General features: G+C 48.8%; 1 protein-coding gene across 1 annotated transcript in view; it reads right to left on the bottom strand.

The window, feature by feature from the left end:
• Positions 1-15,482, bottom strand: part of EPAS1 (endothelial PAS domain protein 1) — a 91,806-nt gene extending 76,324 nt beyond the window's left edge. Inside the window, exon 1 of the mRNA XM_070477681.1 lies at positions 14,890-15,482. Within this exon, the coding sequence (XP_070333782.1) occupies positions 14,890-14,915 (26 nt within the window). The 5' untranslated portion in view covers positions 14,916-15,482. The remainder of the gene's footprint in view (positions 1-14,889) is intronic.
• Between the last annotated feature and the right edge of the window lie 9,741 nt (positions 15,483-25,223).

Below are 25,223 nucleotides of genomic sequence, written 5' to 3'. Positions count from 1 at the left end.
ACCAGGAAGCACAGGCATCTCAAGGCATCAGCGTGTCCCTATTGCTGTGTCTCTCCCAGCGAGCTGCCCGGCCTTTTAAACACCTTGGCCGCAGCACTCAGTCCCTCCAGCACTGTGCTGTGCTCCGCTCCTTAGTCACGTCCGACTCTTTGCCACCCCGTGGACTGTAGCCCACCAGTCTCCTCTGTCCATAGGGATTCTCCATGCAGGAACACTGGAGTGGGTTGCCATTCCCTTCTCCAGGGGATCTTCCCAGCCCAGGGCTCCTGCACTGCAAGCGGATTCTTTACTGTCTGAGTCGCCGTGGGCCTACAATTAGGTATCACTTGTAAAACACAGAGCAACAAGTGGGACCCAAGCAGAGCTGGTGCAGACACAACCCTGTAGGTCTAGAGATCTGGGGGTGCTGAATCAAAGGGCAAACTCCCACTGCATCAGGATGGCAGCAGCCCTGGACCCTGGACCCTCATCTTCGCAGATGAGGGGAGAACAGGCCAGGCAGAGAAAGAGGCATACACAGGGTCAGACCATTTTTCAGGAGTCCTGGAAGGTTCCTTAGTCAGATGCTATCATATTTTTCTCACATCTCAGGATATGGGAGAAATACAACTCAAATGTGGAAATCACTCTTGGCAAGAGCCCATAATCTTGGGGACAGCTGGGGGTGAGGGCAGTTAAAAGCCCTTGAGAGGCTTGAGAGCAAGTGAGATATCTCCATTTAGAGTCGGCTAAAACTCCCTCCCAGTTGCAGTCAAATCCCTCCAACAGGCAGTGATGTGCCAAGTGATTATAAGGCTGTGCCTGTTAATAATGATGCCTTAATGGGTTGTACTTTACACTTTTCAAAGGTCTTTCTATTGAGATAATCATTGCAAAAATGACTTTCAAAGCATAAAAAATGTTTTATTTATCTTTTTTAAAAGTATTTTTTATTGAGGGAAAACTGCTTTGTGATGTTGTGTTGGTTTCGGCTGTACAACAACACAAATCAGCCATAATTATACAAACATCATCTCCCTCTTGCGCCTCCCTCTCCACCCCCATCCTACCCCTCCGGGTCAGCACAGAGTACCAGGCTGTGTTATGTAGCAATTTCTCACCAGCTATCTATTTTTACACATGCTTTTTTAAACTCTTTTAAAATGCATGGTTTTAGGGAATTCCCTGGAGATCTGGCGGTTAAGACTCTGAACTTCCACTGCAGGGAGGATGGGTTCGATCCCTGCTTGGGGAATTAAGATCCTGCAAGCTGTGCGTCACAGACAAAAAAAAAAAAAATTAAAAAATAAAAGGCATGGTTTACTGAAATCCTAGCTCATTTCAAACTTATAATAATAGTACTCTTAGAAAGCAGGTAGTGTGTGTAACCCCCATTTAGGAATGGGAAACATATAAGAGGTCAAATTACGTTCCTAGGTCACACAAGTCAGAAAAGATCTAGAACAGTCTGTCAGTCCTAGAGGTTTCTGAGAGCTCATCTGAACCTCCTGTGGAGGTTGGCTTTGCCAGGGACACAGAAGAAGTCAAAGGTGGCCCTGGGGGCATTTACAATCTGTTTGGCAAGACGAAGGGTAAGAAATATGGAATGTTTGTGGTCTTCCCCTGACACTAATTTTGGAGGCAAAGGAATTCAAGTGGGTGAAAGTTTGTCCCTTTCCAAAATAAACACGTCCTCTGCCTGGGCCCAGATCTAACTCCAGGAGAATTAAGTGACGTCATTCCCCCCGTAACATCTGGACCCATACAGGCAGCTACAGGTGACCAAGAATCTCAAGGCTTGTGTTTATCTGAGCATGGAAAAGGTTCAAATGTGCACAAGTGGATGGTCTGGGAAAGAAAAAATCGACTTTCGTGGTCATCTCAGACTCCTTGCTGCTAGGGGGCTCTGGTCACTGGGATTTTCCAAGGCCCCACACTGGCCAGCAGCTGCCATGACCACACCAGTACCACGTGTGCCCATGACCCATCACCAAAATGACCCAAGTGGGAAAACAGCTTGCTAGGAGCTCAACAGTGGCAAAAATTGTCATTTTCAAAGGTAGCTTTACTTTGGAAAGGAAAAGAAAAAAAAAAAAAAAGAAAGAAAACCCCAGAGAGGAGTAGACATGGTGAGTGTCGTTACAGATCAGCCAGGTTAGATCTCCCTCCTTTCCCTTCCGGAGGCCTGTCTGGAGCTGTGGGCAGGCAGATGCTAGACTCAAATTCTAGCTCTAGCTAGACTAGGGTAAACGCCACTTCCTGGGCTGTGGGGTGTCTTTGGCCGTTCCTTGAGGCCGCTTCCCAGGGACTGCCCAGGGCTCCAGACAGCCCCTGTGTCTGGGCTGCCTGCCCTGGGGTCTGTGGCTCTCCGCCACCTGCGGGCCTGGAGGACAAAGGCTCCATCCACCTGGCTCCAGAGGGGGCCCTTCCCGGGCTGCTCAGGCCCACAGTTCAGCAGCCCGTACAGAGGAAGTCTCAAACGTGAGCACACCACTGAATAAAGCAATCCTCCCTGGGATGGGTGGCAATTTCCCAGTCCAACAACCATTTATGTATGACCGAGGGGCTGGGAAAGGAAGAAAAGATGAGACACACAGTTGTCATGATGAGATTAAATTCCAACCCAAGGGCTTTCAGGAGCAGTGGCCCCCCTCAAGGCACCCCGGGACATGGCACAGTAAAGTGACATGTTTGGCCTTTGCTGGTCCCTAGTGTGGGAACTCTCCCAGAGACTTGGGATCTCTGGCCAAGGCCCTGCTCACCAATGTCCAGCCCTGACCTCAAGTGCTTCTAAATACCTCTGGGAGAAGGTCATACCTGCTGGGGGAGGGAAGAACCCAGCGACCCCACAAGGTGACTCCAACAAAAGGTGTTCTTTGACTACATCTGTCCAAGAACACCAGAGTCCAGGCTTTAGGGAATGACGCAGCCACACAACAGGAAAGGGGTAGGCCAAGGAACAGCTCAGCTGCCTCTTTGTGCAAGGGACACAATTCCCAGTGATTGGTACAGACTGCCAAAAAGCATGGATACCTCTCTTCCTTCAAACAGTGGAGCACTGAATATCCTTTCAGTGACCAGACTCAGAAACCTAGAATCTATGATGACAAAGGGCAAGAAGAAAGAGGATTAAAGCCCCCATCAAATTATGAGGGGGAAGCAGGCTTCACATTCAAAATGAGAACATGAGATGCACATCACACACTCAGCCACAGAGCCGGATGGAAGCTATTTAGAACACAGCAAGTTGTCCCCTTCTGGGCTCCCACTCTGGACCCCAGCAGGCATTTGTTACCCTCAGGCATGGTACAGTCTACAGCAAACTGGGCACATTTGCAGGTGACTGATTTCCTGAGATGCAGAGGGACATACTCAGTCTCTGAGGTCATTCTTACAAAGGATAACCATGGTACCCTCCACCCACCCTTTGGTGCTTATGCTATAGTCAACTGGAAGATAATAGGTGTGCCCTGGGCATCTCCCTTAGGTTCAAATAACCCAAGAGAAGCAGGCACTGCTCTCATGGCCCCAAGGCAGCCCTAAGGTTCCATCATGTCATGACTCAGGTATCATGGCGTCCTCAACCTCTCAGCACCAGCCTGGGCCTGACCCCTTTCTCCCATATGTTTATATAGCTCCAGATTCAGTTCTGGAAGGAGCTGATTCACCAGTACTGGTCTGTACACCCTGATTATTCCTCCCCCTCATTTAACTCCAGCTGGTCACCCCACTGGAATGCCCAAAACCCATCTGCCTATCTAAATTCTACCTAATCTTCAAGACCTAGCTCTTAATGCTCCTCCATCAAACCTCCCTCTAAGACAGACTGATCAGTTCCTTTTCTAACTATTCACAGTACACAGTACTTACCCTTATTCACACTCAATTACTATCAATCTTCCAGTTTGCTCAGTGTGTTGTCTGAGCTCTTTTTGACTTCCTAACAAGATAGCAACATCGTAAAGATGGGGTGAGGACAACCATTAACATCAACCATCTTGCATGATTTTAAACAAATCAGTTTAGGAATTCTTTGACTCACCAACTAGACTCTAAGCCCCCTGAGTGCAAGGTCCATCTAAGCCTCTTTGAAACCTCACTGCACAGCATGGCACCTGAATTTAGTAGGCAACCTAGAATGTTTGTACACAGTGATGGTGACAGTAGCCTCCCAAACTTCACTGCATGCACGGTGGGGGATCCAGGAAGATGGGTAGGTTGATCTGAACAAAGGTTTCTGCCTAAATCGCTAACCCTCTGCACTAAGCCCAAAGTTTATGACATAAGATCAAGTTACTGAGTCTACAAGCAATTACTGGGCACCAAGTGTGCGCCTCTGCTTTGAGTGCTGAGAACAGAAAAAGTTAACAACGCTTCTGTTCCTGAAGGGCTTACTTCCTAAGTGGTGATCAGAGACAGATACACACACACACACACACACACCCACACACACACCCACACACCCACCCACAGAAAAGCAAACTGTAACAGCATCATCCTGGTAGCATGATACAGACTAAAAGCCATGTAAATGCAGGGGAAACCAATGTGCTGCAAACCAGGAAGGCTCCGTAGGGAAGATGATTTCTAACAGAGAGTGGGTACTCCCCTACACACCCTTTCCCGCCTGGCCATTTTAAACTTTCATCTGGAGTTAGTACTTTGCTGTTTGGCTTGCACTTGTCTTGGTGTATTGGGCATTCTTAAAGTGAAGCCCTGACTTCATAATACTTGCCGAATGCTTCCATTTGATGTAAAATCATGAGTCAGCCACATCTGTCTATGGTCTTTTGGGTTGTTTTTTTTTTTGTCAAGGAAAATTTAAAAAGGGCTCAAATCTACATGAACAAAAAAGCACAGTCCAAGAGGCAGGCTTTCCAAGTGACCCAAGAGACATTGATAAAGCAACTGTATGTTTTTTTAAATTAAGCATGATTTTAGGGACTCAAAATGTGCAAGATGTTTACAAGGCACATAAGAAAATTAGACATCCTTGCCCTTGAGCAACATGCAATGTTGCTGGAAAGACAAGACCACATGAAATGTCATTAGATAACAAGGAAATATAATCAGGCAGGCTCTCTGGCGAAAGCAACAAGAGCTAGAAAGGAGTGGAGGGGGAGGTGCCCTACAGAAGGTTCTGTAGGACCTGGGGGACTCGGCCTCACCTAGGAAAGAGGAAGATACTCGAGCAGAGAGAGAAGTGGGGAGAACATCTGAGATGGAGAGGCTGGGCTGAGGCAGCAGAGGTGGGCTGAGGCAGCCCCATGACGTGGGGTGGGAAAGCCCCTAGGGCACAAGGAGGAGACTGGCATATTTGGGGTTCAGGAGGCTCACGGGGTGATGGTGAATGGGGTGCTGGGGCTGAAGTGGGGTCCCTTATTGCTAGTGAGATGAACTCCCACCGCTGTGTGGGCTGCCCTTGGGAAGAAAACTGGACCAAGGATCCATGTCTTCATTCAGGCTTAGTGTGTGTCTGGCTAATCCTTGGAAATCTTTCAGAGAAACACACAAATCCGTGAAAGGAACTCCCCTGCTGCCCTAAAGACTCTCTGTGCTCCAAGGACATGACAACCCTGCCTAAAACAGGGGCAGCAGCAGCACCTTGCAAACCGGTTCTGAGAGGCTAGGAAAGCTATTGTATCTTAGCAGCCAGGCTCCCTCCCAGCAGTCTCATAGCAGGGAAATGCATGGGGGTGGGGGGTGGGGGTAATTTCCAGAGACTACCAGAAAGTTCGGGAAAGTGGGGCAGCCACACAGTGGACCAAGATTTCCCCCTGACATCCTGACCACCTCAAAGGGCCTTGCCAAATGGGAGGGACACGTCAGCTGCGCCAGGACATGCAGGGCACAGGCAAGGAAGCCAGAAGACTGTGAAGGGGCTGGCTCCCAGGCCGCACCCACCACTCATTCCCCTAAATCCTTGGTACAAAAGAAAAGACAGACTCCTGCAGCATGGTGATACGGCTACTTTTATAGAAGTTTCCCTGTCACCCGTGAAATGTGACCTTCATACTTCTCTTATCTTAATATCTGGATAAACACGTGTTGTGCAAGCACATAAATAAAGGTTCTAAAGGTGAAATGCGGTGTGTCCGGTAACACCACACAGCTCTTGAACCCAGGCACCAGAAAGCCCTTTCAGCTCCAGAGAGGACTTCTGTCTACCCTGGGCACCAAAATTAGCTTCATCAACCTCAGCCAGTGCTGGAGTGAAGGCTGCCATTCTAAAATAGCATCTGAGAACTCTTGGAAACACAGGAGAGAAACACAAGGGTACGGTAGTTTACAGACACCAAAGAAAGCAATTTCACTGGAGTGCTTCTTAAACCAAGTACAGAGGAAGGAGGCAGTATTGTGATTTATTCTGAAATCTTGATGGAGTGGATGATAGTCTTCTAGTCCCTGAATTCCCCACATGGCATACTTTACATACTGTGATATACTTAATTAAGCTTGATTATCTTCATTCAGAAAAACAGTGCAGAGGTCATATGTTCTTTAAAAAGTAGTTATCAAGCGACCTGTGCTTTACTTGCACAGTCCTATTATTTCTAGAACACTCTGCAGAAACATCATGTGTCCCACTCCCCACACATCTGACCGTCCGGAATTGATTTTTCAAATTTTGTTTTCAAGTTCTGAAGAATGGGCCCTTGAACAGATCCTCCCAAGCACAATTTTCTGTTGTTTCCACATGGAATTCATAAACAGAGTGCCTGCACTTAAAGTTAAAGCCATTCTTTCCTGCAACTGTGCATGACGTACTTTCCAGGATCTTTCTCAACGCTCCAAAGTGCTTCGGCAACAGGAAGCCGTAAAGGTAGGAAGGAGGCCTGTAAATATTTGCTGTAATTATTCGTTAGTAATGAGAGTAGTTAGCCCTGAAGCTTGAGTCACCCACTTTGTGCTCGCGCTCCTTTACCACCTTGTAACAGGAGCCCAAGGGGACACCTGGGTCCAGGCCTGGCTTTCACTGCAGGTGGCATGGCCTTCTTCTTTTCACAGCTCAATTTGTCAAACACAAAATTAGGATAATGTGTTGCCCTTCCTTCTCTCTGCTCTCTACACAGAGGCAGTCAGAACAAATCTTATTCAAAGTGGTAACAACATGAGTTTTTGCTTTTAATCAAGAGTAAAATACACATCTTAAATTGATGGAAGTAGGGAAAACCACTAGGCCATTCAGATATGATCTAAATCACATCCATTATGATTATACAGTGGAGGTGACAAATAGATTCAAGGGATTATATCTGGTAGACAGAGTGCCTGAAGAACTATGGATAGAGGTTTGTAACAGTGTCCAGGAGGTGGTGACCAAAACCATCCCCAAGAAAAAGCAATGCGACAATTCAAAGTGGTTGTCTGAGGATGCCTTACAAATAGCTGAGAAAAAGAGGTGAAAATACACGTTTGTTAATACAAATACAACATTGAGAGAGAGAGAACTGTGTGACTCGATACCCAGCACAGTGATTTCAATGATTATTACATAAAAACCCCCCACCAAAACCAAATATACACTTTGATATATTTTTAAAGGATTTATAAAATGCTTCTGAATAGATTGAGGCCATGTGCCCCCTTATTCATAGGGAACCACGGACTCCCCAGAGTGATAGGTCATGAGCAAGGAGACTCAGACTGAAAATGAGACCAAAAGAGTCAACTAAAGCTGTCACAGAATCGATGAACTTCTAAAAGACTCTCATATTGGCTGTATCCCCAGCAACTGAAAGCAACCAACTCCACAAGAAGGGTTAGTTAACCTCCAGTATTACAACTGTGACTGCAGAAAATGGACTCATTTCCTCACTCATGTATTTTAGTACATAGTCTCATCCAATAAAGTCATTAATCTGTTATGATTCCTAGCACTAACGTCTCAGGTTTGATTTCTTTTTTTATTGGATGGTACCATGGAGGTGGGATGTAGAAAGTCACGGGAGGAACATAAGAAGAGATTTCTAACAACCCACTCCCTTGGTTTTGTGGAATTGGGAAAGTACACCAGACATGGGCATGGCAAATCAATACACACATTTTTAACAGAGCTGTTTTCCTTACTGACATACCATCTTTTCTGAAATACCTTTCCACATGAGAAGAGGAACTGCTTCCCAGCGCCATTATCTCACATAGAAGTTACTTGTAACTTTAAAACCGAAGAATTTTTCCAAGCTGGAGGGGGGAGTGCGGAATGTTCCTAGGAACATGCAAAGGTTCTGATGGGCATGACAGATAAGTTTTGCTGATGTACAAGTGACCTCTGGAAAAAGTCTAAGGTGGTCAAGCTAACCAGTAGTCTTAAAAATTCAGAGGGAATTAAAAACGACCACTTAGAAATAGGTAACTTTCTAGTCCATCCCACACTTGTCTTCTTGACTCCAGAGGGCTCATAGGGCCCTGCCACTCTTCTTGAGATCAGACCACTGGTGACAGATTGACCCAGTCCCTACCTGAAAGAGTTCCCCTGTTGGCTCAGATGGTAAAGAGCTTGCCTGCAATGCGGGAGACCTGAGTTCGATCCCCAGGTGGGGAAAATCCCCTAGAGAAGGGCATGGCATTTGGCACCGCATTCCAGCATTCTTGCCTGGAGAACTCCATGGACAGAGGAGCCTACTGAGCTACAGTCCATGGAGTCACAAGAGTTGGACACGACTGAGTGACTAACATTTCATTTCATTTCTACCCGAAAATCGCAGATACTGCGAAGGGCACGCCATGCATGGCTACCATACACGCCGTCACGTGCAACTGCCAACACGGCTTGCTTCTCTCCTTAGTGACATGTTCATGCAATTGTGTTTTAGAGGACTGGGAAAACTCAAGAAGCCCTTCGGAGTTCACAGTGCAGAGGCCAATGGTGTGATGGCTGTGAAAGCTTAGGACTCATCAGAGAAAGGGCCCTATAAAAATGCACTGTACTATTATTGTAATGATCATAGCTATTCTTTATTCTCCCCTCCATTCTCTCCTTCCTGTGACTACAATTTCAAAAGATCATTAGAGCCAGAAGCTGTTTTGTGCGTCTTAATTTGGAGATGGCTCTTCGAAAGTTATGAAGAGCTTCTCACAGGTTCTTCTGCACAACGGCGTCCGAAGGCTATAGTAATTACTGAATTACTGCCTCCTGTTAAGAGTGGGACGTGGAGGGCTTGGTGGTTAAGAATCTGCCTGCCAATGCAGGGGACACGGTTCAATCCCTGGTCCAGGAAGACCCCACATGCCCTGGAGCAGCCTGGGCCTGTGTGCCACAACTATTGAGCCTGTGTTCCAGAACCTGAAAGCCAAAACTACTGAGCCTGCGTGCTGCAACTAGTGCAACCCTCTTTCCCTAGAGCCTGTGCTCCACAACAAGACAAGCAACGAGCAGCCTGTGCACTGCAAGTAGAGAGTAGCTCCTGGTCCTTGCCACTGAAGAAAAACCCGCACACCATTGAGGAAAACCTATGAAAAATAGAGCTTCCAGTGCTTCCAGGTCTGCCCTTCAGATCCTTGTCTGCATGTCGGGGTCAAAACAAGTGATGGGTCACAAAAGAGAAAAGTAATAATTATAAATACAACAGCAAAAGCAGTTATCGTTTATAGACTACTTGCCACAGGTCCGGAATGGTATTTATAGACATCTTAGGTGAGGTAAGGTGGTGTGGATCACTGGTTAAGAGTAAAGGCTCCGAAGGCATTTTGCCCCATTTGAATCGGAGCCTTGACCATAGGCCATACTACCTATTTGACCTTTGGCATCTCGCTTTTCTCTGCTTCAGCTTTCCCATCAGGGAAGTGGGGATAATAACAGGGCTTATCTTATGGGTGGTTATGAGGATTAAAAGAGCTCATGCATGGAAAATTCTGAGGATGGTACCTACATAAACAAGACTGAGGGTTTTTTGTTTGTTTTGTCCTAATGCAGATATAATTAATATTAAGGACACACAGATTCATAGTATGTAAAAAGACCTCCAATAACTGTTTGAGGATGGTGGAAAATGTGAAGATAAAATTTCATGGCCATTTTAAGAAGCAGTAACAAAATGAACCACATGAGAACTAAGCCTGTGCAGGGCACTGGGCTTCCCATCCCCCCATTACCAAGGGCAGATGTGTGGGTTGACAGACAGGTGGGTACAGGTAAGGTTAAGTCACACTACAGGATTTTAACTAGATGCACACGCCAACCTCCTCCCCCATCTCCAAGGGAGGGAGAAACACTGGTGGTGAAATGTGGACCTCTCTGAGACCTGAACAGTAAGACCCTGAAAGGTAGGGCAATCACCAAATCAGACATCCAAGAGCAAGGGCTCACCTTCTCCAGATCACAGAACTTATGAAAGGCTATCAGTGCTGAACTGACTTCCCCTGGGGGGAATAATACTTATATCCCTAACACTAGCAGCCATTCAGAGACTCACAGACCACCCTCTGAAGACCACTCACAAAGCCCAGATTAAGAAGTTCCCTCTCCCTTCTGGGTCTTCCTAGAGTCTTGGCTGTCTCCACGATCACCCTTAATGGGACCAGAATCTCCACCCCATCACTCCCAGACCCCTACTAGGTGCCTCCCTTCATGCCCCTCACCAAAGAGAGTGTGCAAAAAATAGCAAACATTCAATTCTGGGGGCCCTTCTGTCTATGGTGTCGGAGAACACCCCAGGGATACTCTTGAACCCTCTACTTCTCATCACTCCTGACACTATCTGTGTCTGACCTTCACTCAGAGCCAGTCTTTATGCTGGAATCAGGGCCTCTACTGTGTGATTCCAGGGGAAACTAGGAACCCATTCTGCCACTCCCAAACACACTGTACTTTTCAATAATTATGCTTATATGTGATTAAGAACTTCTTTTGCTTCAAAAGATTTGACCTCGATAGAAAAGTGACAAGTAAACTGCCAGCTGCCTATATTTTTAGGTAAGCTTCCTTGTGTGTCCTTCCCTCCCCCTAAACAAACTACATAACTTGAAGACCAAGACCAAATCCCTTATTCCTTAACGTCTCCTCAACATTTTATCCAGAGAGGGAGGAGGTGTTCCATACACATTCGCTTTCATATTGGTTTATATCATGGTATGAACAACAGAGCTAATTTTCATCAAGACACTAGACATTAGTACTGGGAGAGTGAGGATAAAGGGTACTGGGAATCCTGGGGGCAAACACTGCCAACTTCACAATATTGGCAAAAGCCTTACCTGCTATGAACTATAAATGAAGGTCAGTACCAAGCACAAAAGGGAAGATTCATCAGGCTAAAACAAAAAGTCATGTTGGTATGGGCCAGAACTGAGGGGGCAGGGGGGTGGGGGGAACCAGTACTACCAGTAGTACTGGAGAGATTTCCTGAGAAGTGGAAAAGCCTAAATCTTAAGATAATTAATGACAGCAAATATTGTCAAATGTATTGGGCTAAAATCCTGGAGTACTAAGAATTATCTAATTGGTTCTGTTCTATTTGTAAACATTTTACAGAATAGATTCCTAGAACATTGAGGATCACCCTACACACACACACACACAGACAGAGAGAGAGAAAGAATGACTGATATACATTTGAAGTGAATTAAACAGTTTTATCTCATGGTTTTCACTCCTAGTGAAACTGCCAGCTTATTCAGTACAGGAATCAACCTAGTACCCTCTTGGATGTCTCCACTGACAGGTAGTTCTCGACTTCACAAAGAAATCTTCTCCACTAGGGAATAGTCCTTGCATAAAACTGTAAGAGTCCCATAAGCAATATTGAAAAAACCTGTAGTCACAGCATTCTTTTGAACTTCACAAAAGCTGTGTGAGTTAAATTTTATTCACCTGAACCTATACTGTGTTACATCAATTTCTTATTACCTAGTAATGTAATTGGAAAGAGAGATCAGATGTTAAAGGAATGTTTATAGAAAATATATTTACATTGAGAAAAACTGCCTTAGATTTGAATAAGAGGTGGACTTTGATTTTACTTTAGCAGAGGGACAACTACATCCAGGGGCAGGAGAGGAGATTTCTGATCCTCTTTCCACGGAGGCCCTACACTAAGCAATAGAAGCCTTCAGGGAAGGAGCTCTGAGCTGTCTAGCTTTGGGAATAGATTTTGATCCCTGAGCATCCAAGGATCTGATTTACATTTATCCAAACCACTCTCCAATCCCCATGTACCTAAGAACTTCCAGACTATTTTGTCTTTCAGGGAAGGGACTCAAAAATTGTCTGATCAGGAAGTGAGTAGCTTAGACAGTTTCTAGTTCTTCACACCCAGGAATCCTGATTAAAGGGACCTTCACTTCACTCCTGACAGGTGAGTGCAGAAAGCGAGTGCAGCGCCCTTAGCAAGTTTCGGGTTCCAGCCATCTCTGATATCAGAGGGATGCCCACTACCACTAAAAAAAGCACACTTTGAAACCCTGTCAAGGCCAGCCAAAAGTTTAGAAAGTAAACTCTTTATTATTAAACATTAACGTCTCCATCGACGCATGAATGTTCTGGAACAAAACAATCCTGCCCACTTCTTGAACGACTATTGTTAGAACACTGCGAATGTTCCGTGCATCTTGAATCTGGGGGAAGAAAAGACTCTGCTGAACCAGAAGAAAAGCATCTTGAGAATCTATACACAGAATCCTAACCTGAAAGCCTCATACAGAACTTGTGAAGCACTCCGGCAAAGCTAAGGATCACCACTTACATGACACACCAACTTTTAATGCACTGGTTCACGTATTTTAATTATACCTTGGTCCTTCAAGGAGCCTGCCCCCAGCAAACAGAGCCAGGCTAGAAAAGTAAATATATCTCAAAACACTTAGCCCAACATGAATTGGACAGCCTCTCACGGGACTCCGGATGGTGAGAGACACAAATGTTTGCCCTGTCGCAAAGCAGACAGTTAGGGCCACCGGCTCTGGCCTCCTAGACATCTCACAGGCAATCCCCACAGTGGTTCTTAAACCTGCGGCTCTCGCGAATAATTCAGAGCCTGATTACCCAACTTTCTTCCAGCTCCGATTCTGGCTCCCTCTATCCCTAGCAAAAGAGGCACTACAGTCAGGTATGTCGAAATAACTTCTCCAGTGCTCCCAAGTTTCCTGAAACGATTAACATATGTAACAGCACAGAACCCGCGCACAGCCGCGCGGGAGAAACTGACGCTTCACACATGTGTCAAGACTACCGTCAGGCCCCACCTCCACGATTGCAACATTCGCCGATAGGCATCACAGTTGTAAAGTGTACAATAAGTTCCCTCACCGGCTCCGGAGCCCAGCGTGCGCGCAGAGGAGCTGACTATAACTTTGTTTTTTGACTGTTCAATCATTGTTATTGGCAGGCTATACTGGGCTTACAAAATGCTTGGAACCTTAAAGTCCCTTCCCTGCTTCGCTGCCTTTCAAAGACAGAAGACTCCAGGGCTGCTCCGAGGCCTCCGGGGGCGCGCGCCCGCTGCGGTCTCCGGGGCCCAGATCGGCCGGAGCTAGACTCCCTTAGCCATCTCAGGCCAGGGGGCCGCCGCAGTGACGCGGGAGGGGCAGCTGCGGCCGTAAACGCGCAGTTAAGACTCAATCTCCTCCCCTTCTCCCCTCCACCCCGGCAATCCGGGAGCGAAGGGCCCGGGCGCTCTGCCAGAAAGGGCGCGATTTGCTCCCGTTTATCAAACCCTTATCGGTGCCCCGAGGTGGGAACGGCCGCTTTCGACCAGAGGATACATGGTTTCTGGCTCCGGTCCCGAAGTCGGAACACGAGTAAATCGACCCAAGCACTGAGCTCTTCGGGCTCCCGGGTTCGAGGCCGGTCACGCCTGCCCATCGCGGCTGGGTTCCTCATCTCCGAACCACCGCACAGCCCCCCAGCAGTTGATCTCCGGAGGCTCAGGTCCTTCAGCCGGCCCAGCACGCATTCGATCACAGTTCCCCGCACCCCAGCCCCGCCAGCCACCGTCGAATACCCGGCCGAGAGCTCCAGCCCGCTGGGGCGGCATGAGTGGAGGTTGAGAGGAGAGGGGAGCCAGGCTGCAAGCCGCGCTCGACTGCAGGAGGCAAGGTGGTTCCCACGTCTGCGCGCCACGCCGCGCGCTCTCACCCTCGCCGGGAGAGGGCAGGAGGGCAGAGAGAGTTGGCCCGCGTTGCCTCTCACCCAGTGCCGAGAGGCTGGCGAGGGCAGGCTGGCAGGTCGTGGCTGCCCTTCTCTGTCCTCTTGGGAGAGACATGGGGACCTGCCGCGGGTGCCCGGTGTCGCCATCCCCTCCCCACGCACGAAGACGGCTGCTTCCGAGAGGCAGCTGGGCCCACTACCCATTCCCCCGCCAAGGCAAGGTGCGGGATCAGGAAAGGGACTTTTCCCAGCTTCCGTGGGGTCTGGAGCCCTGGAGTGGGTCCCTTCGCTGCGCCCTGGCCGCTCTGCCGGGGCCCGTGCCAGCGCCGCGTTCTGCCTCCGGCCCCTTGCCAGTTCCGGGAGGCAGCGCAGGCAGAGCTCATTTAGAAGGACCCCACGGGTCCCGAGGAAAAGAGTGGATGCTGTCCCTCAAGTGGGCCGTGAGAAAGTCGAAAAGTTGACTTGAGCGAGTCAACCAAGAAACGTTTCAACACACGGGTCGCGTGAGTTTGGCGCGGGGTTTGGAGGGGGATGGATTTTGGAAGGTACCTCGGGAGCACCTCCGACCTCTAGGGCCATTTCCTGGCCTCGTTGTCAGATTCCCGGCGCAGATTCCCGACTCCTTCGGGCCACAGAACTCTCGACCGCGAAGCCCGAGCGGCGTGTCCCCAGACTGGACACTTGCGCTCCCCTGCCAAACCTTCCAAATCGATCCCTGGGTCCTCAAAGTCCCCTCGGCGCTCCTCTCCCAGCGGCGGTCCCGCGGGGAGCCCCGCCACCCCAACCCCGGACCAACTCCCCTGCCGGCTCGGACGCCTGCTTACCTTTTCTTTTCCTTGTCAGCTGTCATTGTCGCTGGGGCCCTATGAGGCTCCGAGTACCTGAGCTCCAGGGCCGGCGGGGGCTGCAGCCGCTACTTTCGCTGTGGCCCTAGCCCACTCCTCGAGGCCCACGCCGGTGTGAAAGGTGCCAGGTGCTCGCAGGTCCCGAGCGTCCGCACGGTCAGGTGGAAGTTGCGGGCGGCAGGCTTGGTGCGGGGGAGGGGGTGGAGAAAGGTGACGGGGAGGAACCTGCGCCGGGAGGCGGGGTCGGGAAAGGAGTGGAAGGACGCTGTCAAACGCCAAAAAAAAAAAAAAAAAAAAAGTGGGCGGCGGGGGGCAGCGAGCAGGGGGCTGAAGTTTCTTTTTCCTTCGAAAAGGAGTCAGGAGTCGCTTTTCTGGGTTTTCAAAAAAAAAGAAGTGGCTTGAAAACGACGGGAGTTGGCAGAGTCCGGAGCCGGGCAGACGCGGAGGCTGAGATGACCATACAGTCTCAGGACACTGCCGAGGATTGTACGGCCGCCTCAGGAAAGCTGGGGCGGGAGGCGGCGGGCGCCGGAGCCGTGCGTCGGGCCGCTCCCGAATGTCCGGCTCGCGGGGCGGTCAGCCCACTTTAAAAACTCCGGCGGCCGGCGGGGGTGGGGAGGGCGCGAGGGGCGCGGGCGCAGCGGGCGGGGGGCGGGCACGCGCAGGCAAGCAGGCCCCGCCCCCGCCCGCCCCGTCCCGCCCCGCCCGCGCCGCGCGCCGGGGCAGCCCACGGCGTCCCGGCCAATCGGGCGGCGCGGCCGCAGCCTGTGCCCTGACCCCGGCCCGCCCCGCTGCCCCCGCGCTCGGCTCGGCGGCGGCCCGCCCGCCCCGCCTCCGCCCTCTGCGGTTTGCGAAGTTGTTTATGAGGTCGGCGGGGTGGCGGGAGGTAGGTGGGACCCCGCACCGAGGAGGCGCACCTTGGTGGGGCTGAGCAGCAGCGAAGACTGGGTTTCGGGGGGATACTTGCAGGAGCGGCTGTGCCCCCGTAAGCCGGGGTCCTCCCACCTCTGCCCTGTCCTTGGGACCCGGGCTCAACCGCGAGCGCCCAGGGTGCCGCGCTTCGTGGAGTCGCTCGGCGTTGCCGCGCTCCCGCGTCCCTCGCCCCGCTGCCTGTCACATCGGGCCTGGGGTGGGGGATAATTCAGATGTCCCCAAACGCCGCGCACTCGGACTGGGCGATGTGTTTTTCCGGCAGAACGCAGCTAGCTTAGCAGTCCCAAAAGAGAGAGGCAGGGAGACCGATCACTTTGCCTGTCGGATCCGGGGAAACAGTGCAGTGAAATGGAGTTATTGCTGCCTCTGCTCTTCTCTTCTTCCTTCACCTGGCACGTCAGTTGCCTGCGGGGTTGCGCCGAGCTGGAGGGGATACCTGATCGAAGGTCCTAAGGGCGGTCTGGCTTGCCGCGCCCAGCTCCCAACTCCTGGCCACCGCCGCGCGGGTCCCGGCCAGTTCAGAATCGGAGAAGCAGTCTGGCTTTACAGCGTGATCTCGGGATAAGAGTTGACAGCTTGTCCTGAAATCGCATAATTTCAGGGCTGCTCATTGTATCTCCGCGGTCCAGTTGGTAACGAAAAGACTGCAGGTGTAGGGAGATCAGAGGTCCAGGGGCCGTCAGAGCCCAAGGTTTTCCAGCTGCTCTTGCGGCGCTGCCGGGGACCTGCGCCCGCTGGAGATCCCGTGCTCTGTGCTGCCGCTGACTGCTCTCCCAAGAATCCCACCCTATTCCCTACCTACATGGCGGCGAGCCAGCAGGGATGTTTCTGGAAGGGACCGGGAGGATTTTAATCTTTGAAGCTCATTTGAGAAGGGCGCACGGGTTTCACAGGTGTGAGTTGAAGAGAAAGCAAGGGTGGCGGAACTGGTCCACCCTGGGACCCTAAGCCTTGCTCTTCCTTTTTCCCCCTTAGCTTCCCCACATTTTATACAAAAACCATCTGCATAAGGCATCTTCAGTACTGTTAGGCTAAGTGAAATAAGCTAGTCACAAAAAGGCAAATGCTGTGTGATTCCACTTTTGAAGTTTCTAAACTAGTCAGATTCATAGAAGAAACAAACCAGAAGGGGGTGGTATGAGGGATTCATGTTTAATATGCATAGAGGTTTAGTTTTGCAGGATGAAAAAGTTCTAGACGATGAACAATGTGAATGTATTAACAATACTGAATTGTATGCTTAAAATGGTCAAGGGGGTGTTTATGCTTTTTAAAACATAATACAAAAGGAAATGTCAAGAAATAAGATACATAAGAAGAGTTTGTTTGGTATAAGTTTGTGTCACCACCAAAATACAAAATAAACGTGTTTCCCCCTGGCAACCTGCAAGAGGGGTGGGAGTTCCTTTCAGGAGCTTTTGGAAGGCACTGGCAAGCAGAATAGGAATAGGTGAAAAAACCAGCAGAGAACTGGGGAAGCAGACATATTTCCTCATTTTCCTAGGGTCGCTGAGCACTGTGCACACAGACTTTGAAATCAAATAGGCCCGACAGTTGGGAAATTCAAACAAAAAACTGCAAATCCCTCTAGGGAACATTTTCTTGGTGTTGGTGGGTGTTCAGTTCAGTCCAGTCCCTCAGTCGTCTCCGACTCTTTGCGACCCCATGAACTGCAGCACGCCAGGCCTCCCTGTCCATCACCAGCTCCCGGAGTTTACCCACTTATGTCCATTGAGTTGGTGATGCCATCAAACCATCTCATCCTCTGTCGTCGCCTTCTCCTCCTGCCTTCAATCATTCCCAACAACGGGGTCTTTTCAAATGAGTCAGCTCTTCGCATCAGGTGGCCAAAATACCGGAGTTTCAGTTTCAGCATCAGTCCTTCCAATGAACACCCAGGACTGATCTCCTTTAGGATGGACTGGCTGGATCTCCTTGCAGTTCAAGGGACTCTCAAGAGTCTTCTCCAACACCACAGTTCAAAAGCATCAATTCTTCGATGGGTTTTAGGAACGAGTTAATTTCATATTGGACTTCTCCAGCCAAAGGATTGGTGAGACACAGTTCTCCATTAGTTAGCAGTAAGCTTACTCACCTCACTTGGGACTGGAGTGGGAAAAGAAACAGGTACTTGACGACTTTCAGATGCCCAAAGCCTTGCATTCCCAGAGCAAGGAGAAATATCTAAGTCCTCAGTTGTGCTTGCCGGTAGCAAAGTGACACCTCCAACCCAAAGAGAACATTTCAACAAGGTTGAGCTTAGGAAATTAACTTGTGTTAAAAAACAAACAAACAAACAAAAAAAAAAAAAAAAGAAGAAAGGTAAAGCATCAGACAAGAACACACCAACCATATTAACAGATCTTTCTCATGGCCAGCCTGCCCATCTTTCTAATCAGGATTTTTGCCCTCTAAGTGAAAGGTCCCAAACTAAGATAAACAATTATGCAGATTTTGTGGAAATCCCAGTGAGTAACATTGAAGAACCTAGGATTTTGGCAGTATGAGATTTGCCAAAGCCTATATAATTCCCAGAAGGGTTGCAGCCAGTCTTGCTTAAAGCAGAGCTGGGGGACCCAATGACCTCTTAAGATTTCTTCCAGGATTCAGTTCAACAACTTTTGCAGGAAGGAGCTGAGAGTATAAACCAGATGCAGGCTTGTGGCTAGAGTGTCCCATTTTACTTTTAAAGCCTATGGAGAACTAAAGGAGAAAAGCTTCATGAGATGATGGCGGGGAGAGAGAGCGAGTGAGCCCCAGATTCAGTGTCTCTAGAGACCTTGAAGTTTTGGCCACAGAGGGCAGCAGAGGGCAGAGCGCCCAAGCTGCTTAAAATGGGAGCAAGCTGCCCAGCTCCCAACAAATCGTGCCACCGTCCCCTTACTCCAGACTGAACTGCTTGGTGACAAAGGCTGCAGCAGCAGGGAAACACCCATCGTGTTTCAACACGTTCCAAGGCCGGGTCTCTGGCTTCCTCTCCTCTATGGAGCACAGCCCTAAGGAGGATGAGATAGAGAAAAGGAGTTCAGTTACAACCTTGGTAGTTAGCTGGCCCCTGGGATGCTGTGTGCAGATGGCAGAAAGAAGACCTCAGTAATCTGTTAAAGCAACAGTATGGTCCAGGATGTGGTTGGAAGTTATGTTGGAATATCTCTTCCCAGAAGAAGAGATATTGGAACGCAGGGCTGTTTCTTTTGTATTTTATGACTTTCAGCGCATTATCACACATCAGGGCTGAAACTAGAGTGAGGTAAGAGAGGCTGTCAGACTCATGCAAGTCCCTGCATGAGTCCTGGTGCTGCCAGGTATGTTATCTCAAGGACGACCCATCGGGCCCTTGTCTGGACATTTAGTTGTTTTAGGGGTGGGAGAGCCCGCAGACTCGGGAGCAGAGATGGGAGGAAGGGCCATCACAGAGGCCACGACTCCTTCCCTATGGAAATAACACTTGAAATAACAAGGAACACTTGCACGTTACTCCCTCCGAAAGAAACCAGCTCTTAAGTTGTGACTTCACAAAATCTATTCTCACACTTCCCGTCACTGAACTTCAGCACCAGTAAACCATACCCTCCATCCCCTGCATCTGGATTCAGGCCAAAGCTGTGGGATGGTTCACATAGATATATGCTGTATATACTATTAAATGTTGTGTTTCTTGACACCCCTAATCCAGAATTTGTCATCTTTCAAAGAGTTCTGTAATTTTTATTGAGGAAAGGATCAAGTTTTTTTTTGGATTGATAAGTGCTTTTTGATAAGAAGGATCCAGTTTTAAAGAAGCACAGCCTTGCGACTTCCCTGACAGCCCAGTGGTCAAAACTCTGTGCTTCCAGTGCAGGGGGTGTGAGTTTGCTCTCTGGTCAGAGAACTAAGATTCCCATATGCTGTATAGCATGGTAAAAAAAAAAAAAAAAAAAATCTGAAAAAATATAATCAAGAACCCCAGCTTCCCCTATACTTCAACCTGGATAATCAATGACTTTCGAGACTAATGGCTTCCATTTTTAGGTCTAGGGATGAGGTTTTTGCTCATGAATGGTCTTGTCTGGCCATGATGCTGTCCTTCAACTATCAGTGAAGGAGTCATTGGCCCATGGCTACCATGCATCCGGCTTTAAGACATCAACTTGATGGAAGAAGAAGAAGAGGCAGAGGTTCCCTTCCCTCCAGAAGGAGACAATCTGTGTATACCCCACATTTCCAGATAATGACACACATTTACTCCCTTTTTAAGACTTCTGAAACCAGTAAGAATCATTTAATGTGGTAATGATTCCCGTTTTCTCCCCTAAACTGTTTTAAAATTGATATATACAATGTATATATTCTTAAAATTTTTAAATGTAAGAATTGAGAGAAAAACCAGAATCTAAACAATGAGTGTTGTACGAGTTTGGTGATGGAGGGTGAGACATTGCAAAGAGTGAGTGAAGAAGTAGGAAAGCCAGAGTCCCAGCCATGCATTAATAAAAAAGCTAGGCCCCTGAGAAGCCCCACTTAGATTGACCCGTCTGCCAGGCTGGTAGGTGCCATTGCAAGGTGGTAAAATCATCCACAGGTGGGAAGAATGGTCCATAGAAAGGACATACCAGCCCCACCTTAGAGAGAAAAGGGCACAAGCAGAAGTAAAAGTGCTAATGTCCCTAAAAATGATGATACTGGACCCTGAACAGGACTACCCTGGAGCCTGGACAATTAAGAAGGATACAGAACAGGGGTGACAGGCACCCTCCTGACTGCTGGAGTGTGGGTTTGGTCTGTTAAAAATAAAGTGAGGTCTGTAACCAGGTGTTAAAATGGGACTTTCTGTAGTTCAGTTTCAACTGAGGTCCCAAGACAAGAGGTACCAATTACCCTTTTTTCCAAGATACAGACCTGGAGAAAGAGATTTTTGAAGACAGTTTTGCAGGCTTTAGCCAGTGCTTACCTCAGGGAGTGTGTGGATGGATATGGGCAAGGACTAGACATTTGGTCTTGAGGGCAGAGTTGTCAAAGTCATGGAGCTCCCCCTTCCCGGGCCATGGGGGAAGGGAGGACCCTCCCAGCCACTCTCTCCAGGTCTGGTGACTGGGGCTTACTAGCGACCATGTCCTGAGGTTGATGCCTGTTCCCTGAAGCTTGAGGAATACCTATGGGTAAGAGGCTGGCTGAAGTGGCTTGAGGCTGTCACGGGGAGGACGAGGTTCTGAAGTTACTCCCTCTCACCTACATCATGATGATGGTGCCTCTTGCAGGTTGGATTCCCTGGGAGCCAACTTGAGGGGAAATGAGTGTGCAGGGAGGTTTAATAGGGAGCGCTCTTGGAATCAGCACCAGTGAGAGGAACAGGATTGAAGCTGGATTGGGCAGAAGAGGAAGTGGAATCTCAACAAAGACCTTGCCCAATCCCCCCAGGAAGTTCTGAAACTGGAACAGCCCTCCAGAGTTGCGCTGGAGGGGATAGGCCTGTGTACCTCTGTGCTGATCAACCATTGGTTCAGGTCGCTCTCAGGGAAGATATCTGATCATGGGCACCAGTGCCTGGGGGAGGATGCCCTTCATTTCTAAGGGGGATTTGGGCAGTAGTCACTAGGTCTGTACAATGTTTACAGATATTGTACAATGTTTACCAGATTGGAATCCAAAGGCTTACCTGTCTCGGATTTTAGAGAGGATCCTGTCCAAATACACTTCTTTAAGGAGATCTCAGCAGAAAAAGTGAAGGTGCTGCTGGAGGAAGAAACCATGGGAAGATCACGAGTGGTCAGCCGAAGAAGCCATGAGGGCTGCAGTTGGAGGGGACTGTTAGGGGAATATCCAGCAAACGCACAAAGGTAGCAAAGACAGAAATAGCTGCGATGGCCAGAGAAAACCAAAGAGACTGGTTTTCTATCTCTGGGCCTCAGTTTCCTTTTCTTTAAAGCGAGAGGGCCAGATATTTAGAGTTCCTTTAAGGTCTGCTGTTTGAATACTCTGTGCATCACTGTATTACATGATGGTTTCTGACTCATTAGCTTAGGCTGGCAGAGGTGTCAGACGATCTCTGGGTGCCTTAAGGTCCAGCCGTAGACTATACTTTTAGGGCTTCCATTTCCTACATGGGAAGAGAACTGCTTTGGGCATCTTGTCTAGGCAGACGCTCTGCGAAAGTGTGATTTGATAGGAGTTGGTCTCCAGCATCTTCATGTCTCGCCTCCCCTTGATCTCCTTGTCTTCCTGCCATCCTCAATGCACTCCTGTGGCAGACAACAGAGCACCCAGCCACGTCGACGAGGGAGCTTAGAAACGGAGGGAAATTCCTGTCACATCTGGCCCACTCTCTAGGTTTCAGCCTCAGAAAAGGAGAATGGGAGGGAAGGGCCGCACAACCTCAGCAATGGCTTTCCTTCCAAGTCATCATCACGTGTCCCCAGCAAGCCCCCTGCAGATTTAAGTGGTCAGGGACAGCAAGAGACAGTCATGGCTGGGGCCTAAGCTGAGTGAGAAGGATAGTTCCATGGCACTGAAAGGGCTTCCCTGCTGGCTCAGATGGCAAAGAATCTGCCTGCAATGCAGGAGACCTGGGTTTGATACCTGGGTTGTGAAGATCCCTTGGAGAAAGGCATGGCAACCCACCCTGGTATTCTTGCCTGGAGAATCCCAAGGATAGTACAGAGTCAGACGTGACAAAAGTGACTTAGCATGCACACATGGCACTGAAGGGGTCTGGATACCGCAGGAATTTGATTATGAAACATATTAATAAACAAAGAATGGGGGAAACGTTTGCCCCTTTATGATTTGCAGTGGCTGGGCAAAGACCTTTTCTATCTGTGTAATTCTAGGGTCTGGAGTTGCGTCCTTCTGCAGAGTTAGTGTTAGAGAGGAGAGTTTCAGGGGCACGTTCCAAAGCACTCATGAATGTGTCCCCAGATGTGCTCACACATACCCACGTATACATGCACATGTACCTCCCCCGGTGCCAAACCAAGAAATAAGTTTCCACACAGACCTCATTTTTAACGTTTTATTTCTCTCGACTGCATACCTCTGTCTTTGCCCTTTGAAGAAAACCAGGGATGTAATGCTGAGAATGTGCCTGTAAATACTTGAGATTTTAAACTCTGAGGATTTCTCTTGGTTTCGCTCAGAGGCTAGTAGTCTCTGATCCATGAGTTGGGGTCACAAGCCCAGCTATGATCAACAGGCTCAACGATCTACCTCAATAGAATGAAGAGGAGGCATGGATGTTTCAAAACTTTTAGACAATGGGGCTTGGCATGCTCTATCTTAATTGTTCATTTTTTATCATAGCAGATTAGCCCTCTTATTTATTCTATCTTAGGCTAAATTAAAGAGTCTCTCCATCAGACAGTAATTTATGGTAGAGAGATGCCTTCTGACCTAGAAATATGCTGATAGTAAAGTTCTAAGTAAATGACTCCAAGGCAGAGAGCCCAGAGTTCATTGTGTATGAGAGCATTACAAAGAGAAGTTCATCTGCCTGAGGTGTAATAATTAAGGCCAGAATTAGGCTTGTACTGGAAAGACCCAAAGACAATTCCACACTGACTTTACCTGTACAGTGTACAGTGGTATTTCTCTGCAAATTCTAGGAGCATCTGTGGAATGGAACATGGGTGCCTTGATCTGGGCAGCCCCCGGCTCAGGTTACTAAGTACTTTCTCCCAGTGCTTCATAAGAACAGTTTACCTTTCTTGTTCATCCCAATTTTTACAAAACCTTCATGCCCTCTTTATACTGAAACTTTGTACAATTGGCATTAGCATCAGAGCAAAATTCCTGTGGATTCTAGAATCTCCAGCATATTCCCCCTCTAAATAAGGAGCCAGCTATTACAGCCTTGATGTTGGAGGGGATCTTGGTGTGTAGGTGTGGTGTGGAGGCCATAGCATCTTGGGGATTAAACAGGGTTGAAGAAAATCGAATGCTTCCCCACTGTCCAGTTATTTAGGTGAAAGTAGCATGAGGAAATCCCTAGAGCTGGGAGGAGTAGATTTAGAGGGAGTCCCCAGCCCTGCAAATTTTCACTAAATTTCTTGCCTTGGGCAATCCCATCCCCCACCTGCCCTCTGCGTCAGTTCCTTCTCCACTTCTCCTCTCCACGCCTCCCTTTCTCTTTCCCTGTTTTTCTTTCCTAATGAATATATCTTTTTGCTCCAGAAGTTTCTACTGAATTTAAGAGAAGCTGTCAGGACAAATGGATCCCAAACTGAATCACTTTGCTATACACATGAAAGTAACACAACATTGTAAATTAAGTATAACTCCATTAAAAAAAAAAAAAAACAACCTAAGTCTTGCACACTACACATTCTGTACATTTAAAAATGTTGTTTCTATTTGATATCATTTTTTAAAAAATCAGTTTATTTTAAATGTTTACTAGAAAATTACAATGAAGAGGCTTTTTTTTTCTATTTGATATCATTTAAAATCAGATTATTTTAAATCAGTTTCTATTCAAATGAAGAGGCATTTGCTTTTAAGAGTCAGGAAAGACCCCTCTCCCCTGCCCTTTGCGTTGCTAAAGTGGCCTACTTCAGGAGGGGGGCCCACTATCCCCCTCCCCTCCCATTACTGTAGGGGTGTTCAGGTGAATTCCCTGCACCTGTCTGGAGCAGGTGGGTAGGGACGAGGGAAGCCTCTGGTTACATTTTTAAAATAGTGTTGGGAGAGAGGGAGGGAGCCAGGCAGGGAGGCCCACCTGACAGGAAGGGCAGGTTTTTCTGCCTCCCTCCCTGCCTTCCGCCTTCCATCTCAGCTAGCCCCACACCCTGTCACCCTGTCACCCCAGAGCAGCCACTAGTCCAGCCCCATACAGCCTTCCCACTGAGTTTCTCTGGTCCTGGGGGACCTCCCCTCACACAGAAAGGAGTCCCTTCTCCTAGCTCAGTTCCTGCACAGAGGCTGGGGGCAGCCTCAGTTCCTAAGCCAGTTATCAGCTGGGAGCTGGAAATGCAGAGGATGGCTCCGTAGGGAAAATGGTCTGGGTCTGGCTCACTTGGGCAAAGCTGAGAGGTAGGTGCCAGGCACTCCCAGTGGCCCTTTCTTGGCCTCTTCTATGCCCCAGAGGGAGTCCCAGGCCCTGGAAGGGAAGCCAGAGGCCCTGATGGCAACCTGCCTCACCCTCAGCCCCTGGTCAGCGCCTTCCTTGATGGGTGGCACCACCCCTCCACTGGGCATAGATGTGGCTGCGTCTTTCTCTTGAATTATTCTCAGGCTTGCACACCTTCTGCCTCCCGTGCCAGGCCTCTCACCCAGGCCCTCAATTAATACTTGCTGGCTGATTATTTGCCTCTTGGTGGATTGAATGACAAACCAGTCCCAAGGGGTCTGAGCTTGTCCTCAACCATCTCTGGCCTGACGGGTTCCCAGGATGTCTGGATCACTGGCTG

The sequence above is a fragment of the Odocoileus virginianus genome, chromosome 2, assembly GCF_023699985.2.
Source record: "Odocoileus virginianus isolate 20LAN1187 ecotype Illinois chromosome 2, Ovbor_1.2, whole genome shotgun sequence".
Lineage (NCBI taxonomy): Eukaryota > Metazoa > Chordata > Mammalia > Artiodactyla > Cervidae > Odocoileus > Odocoileus virginianus.
The sequence above is the reverse complement of the archived record's forward strand: the minus strand, read 5'-3'. Positions and strand labels throughout refer to the sequence as shown.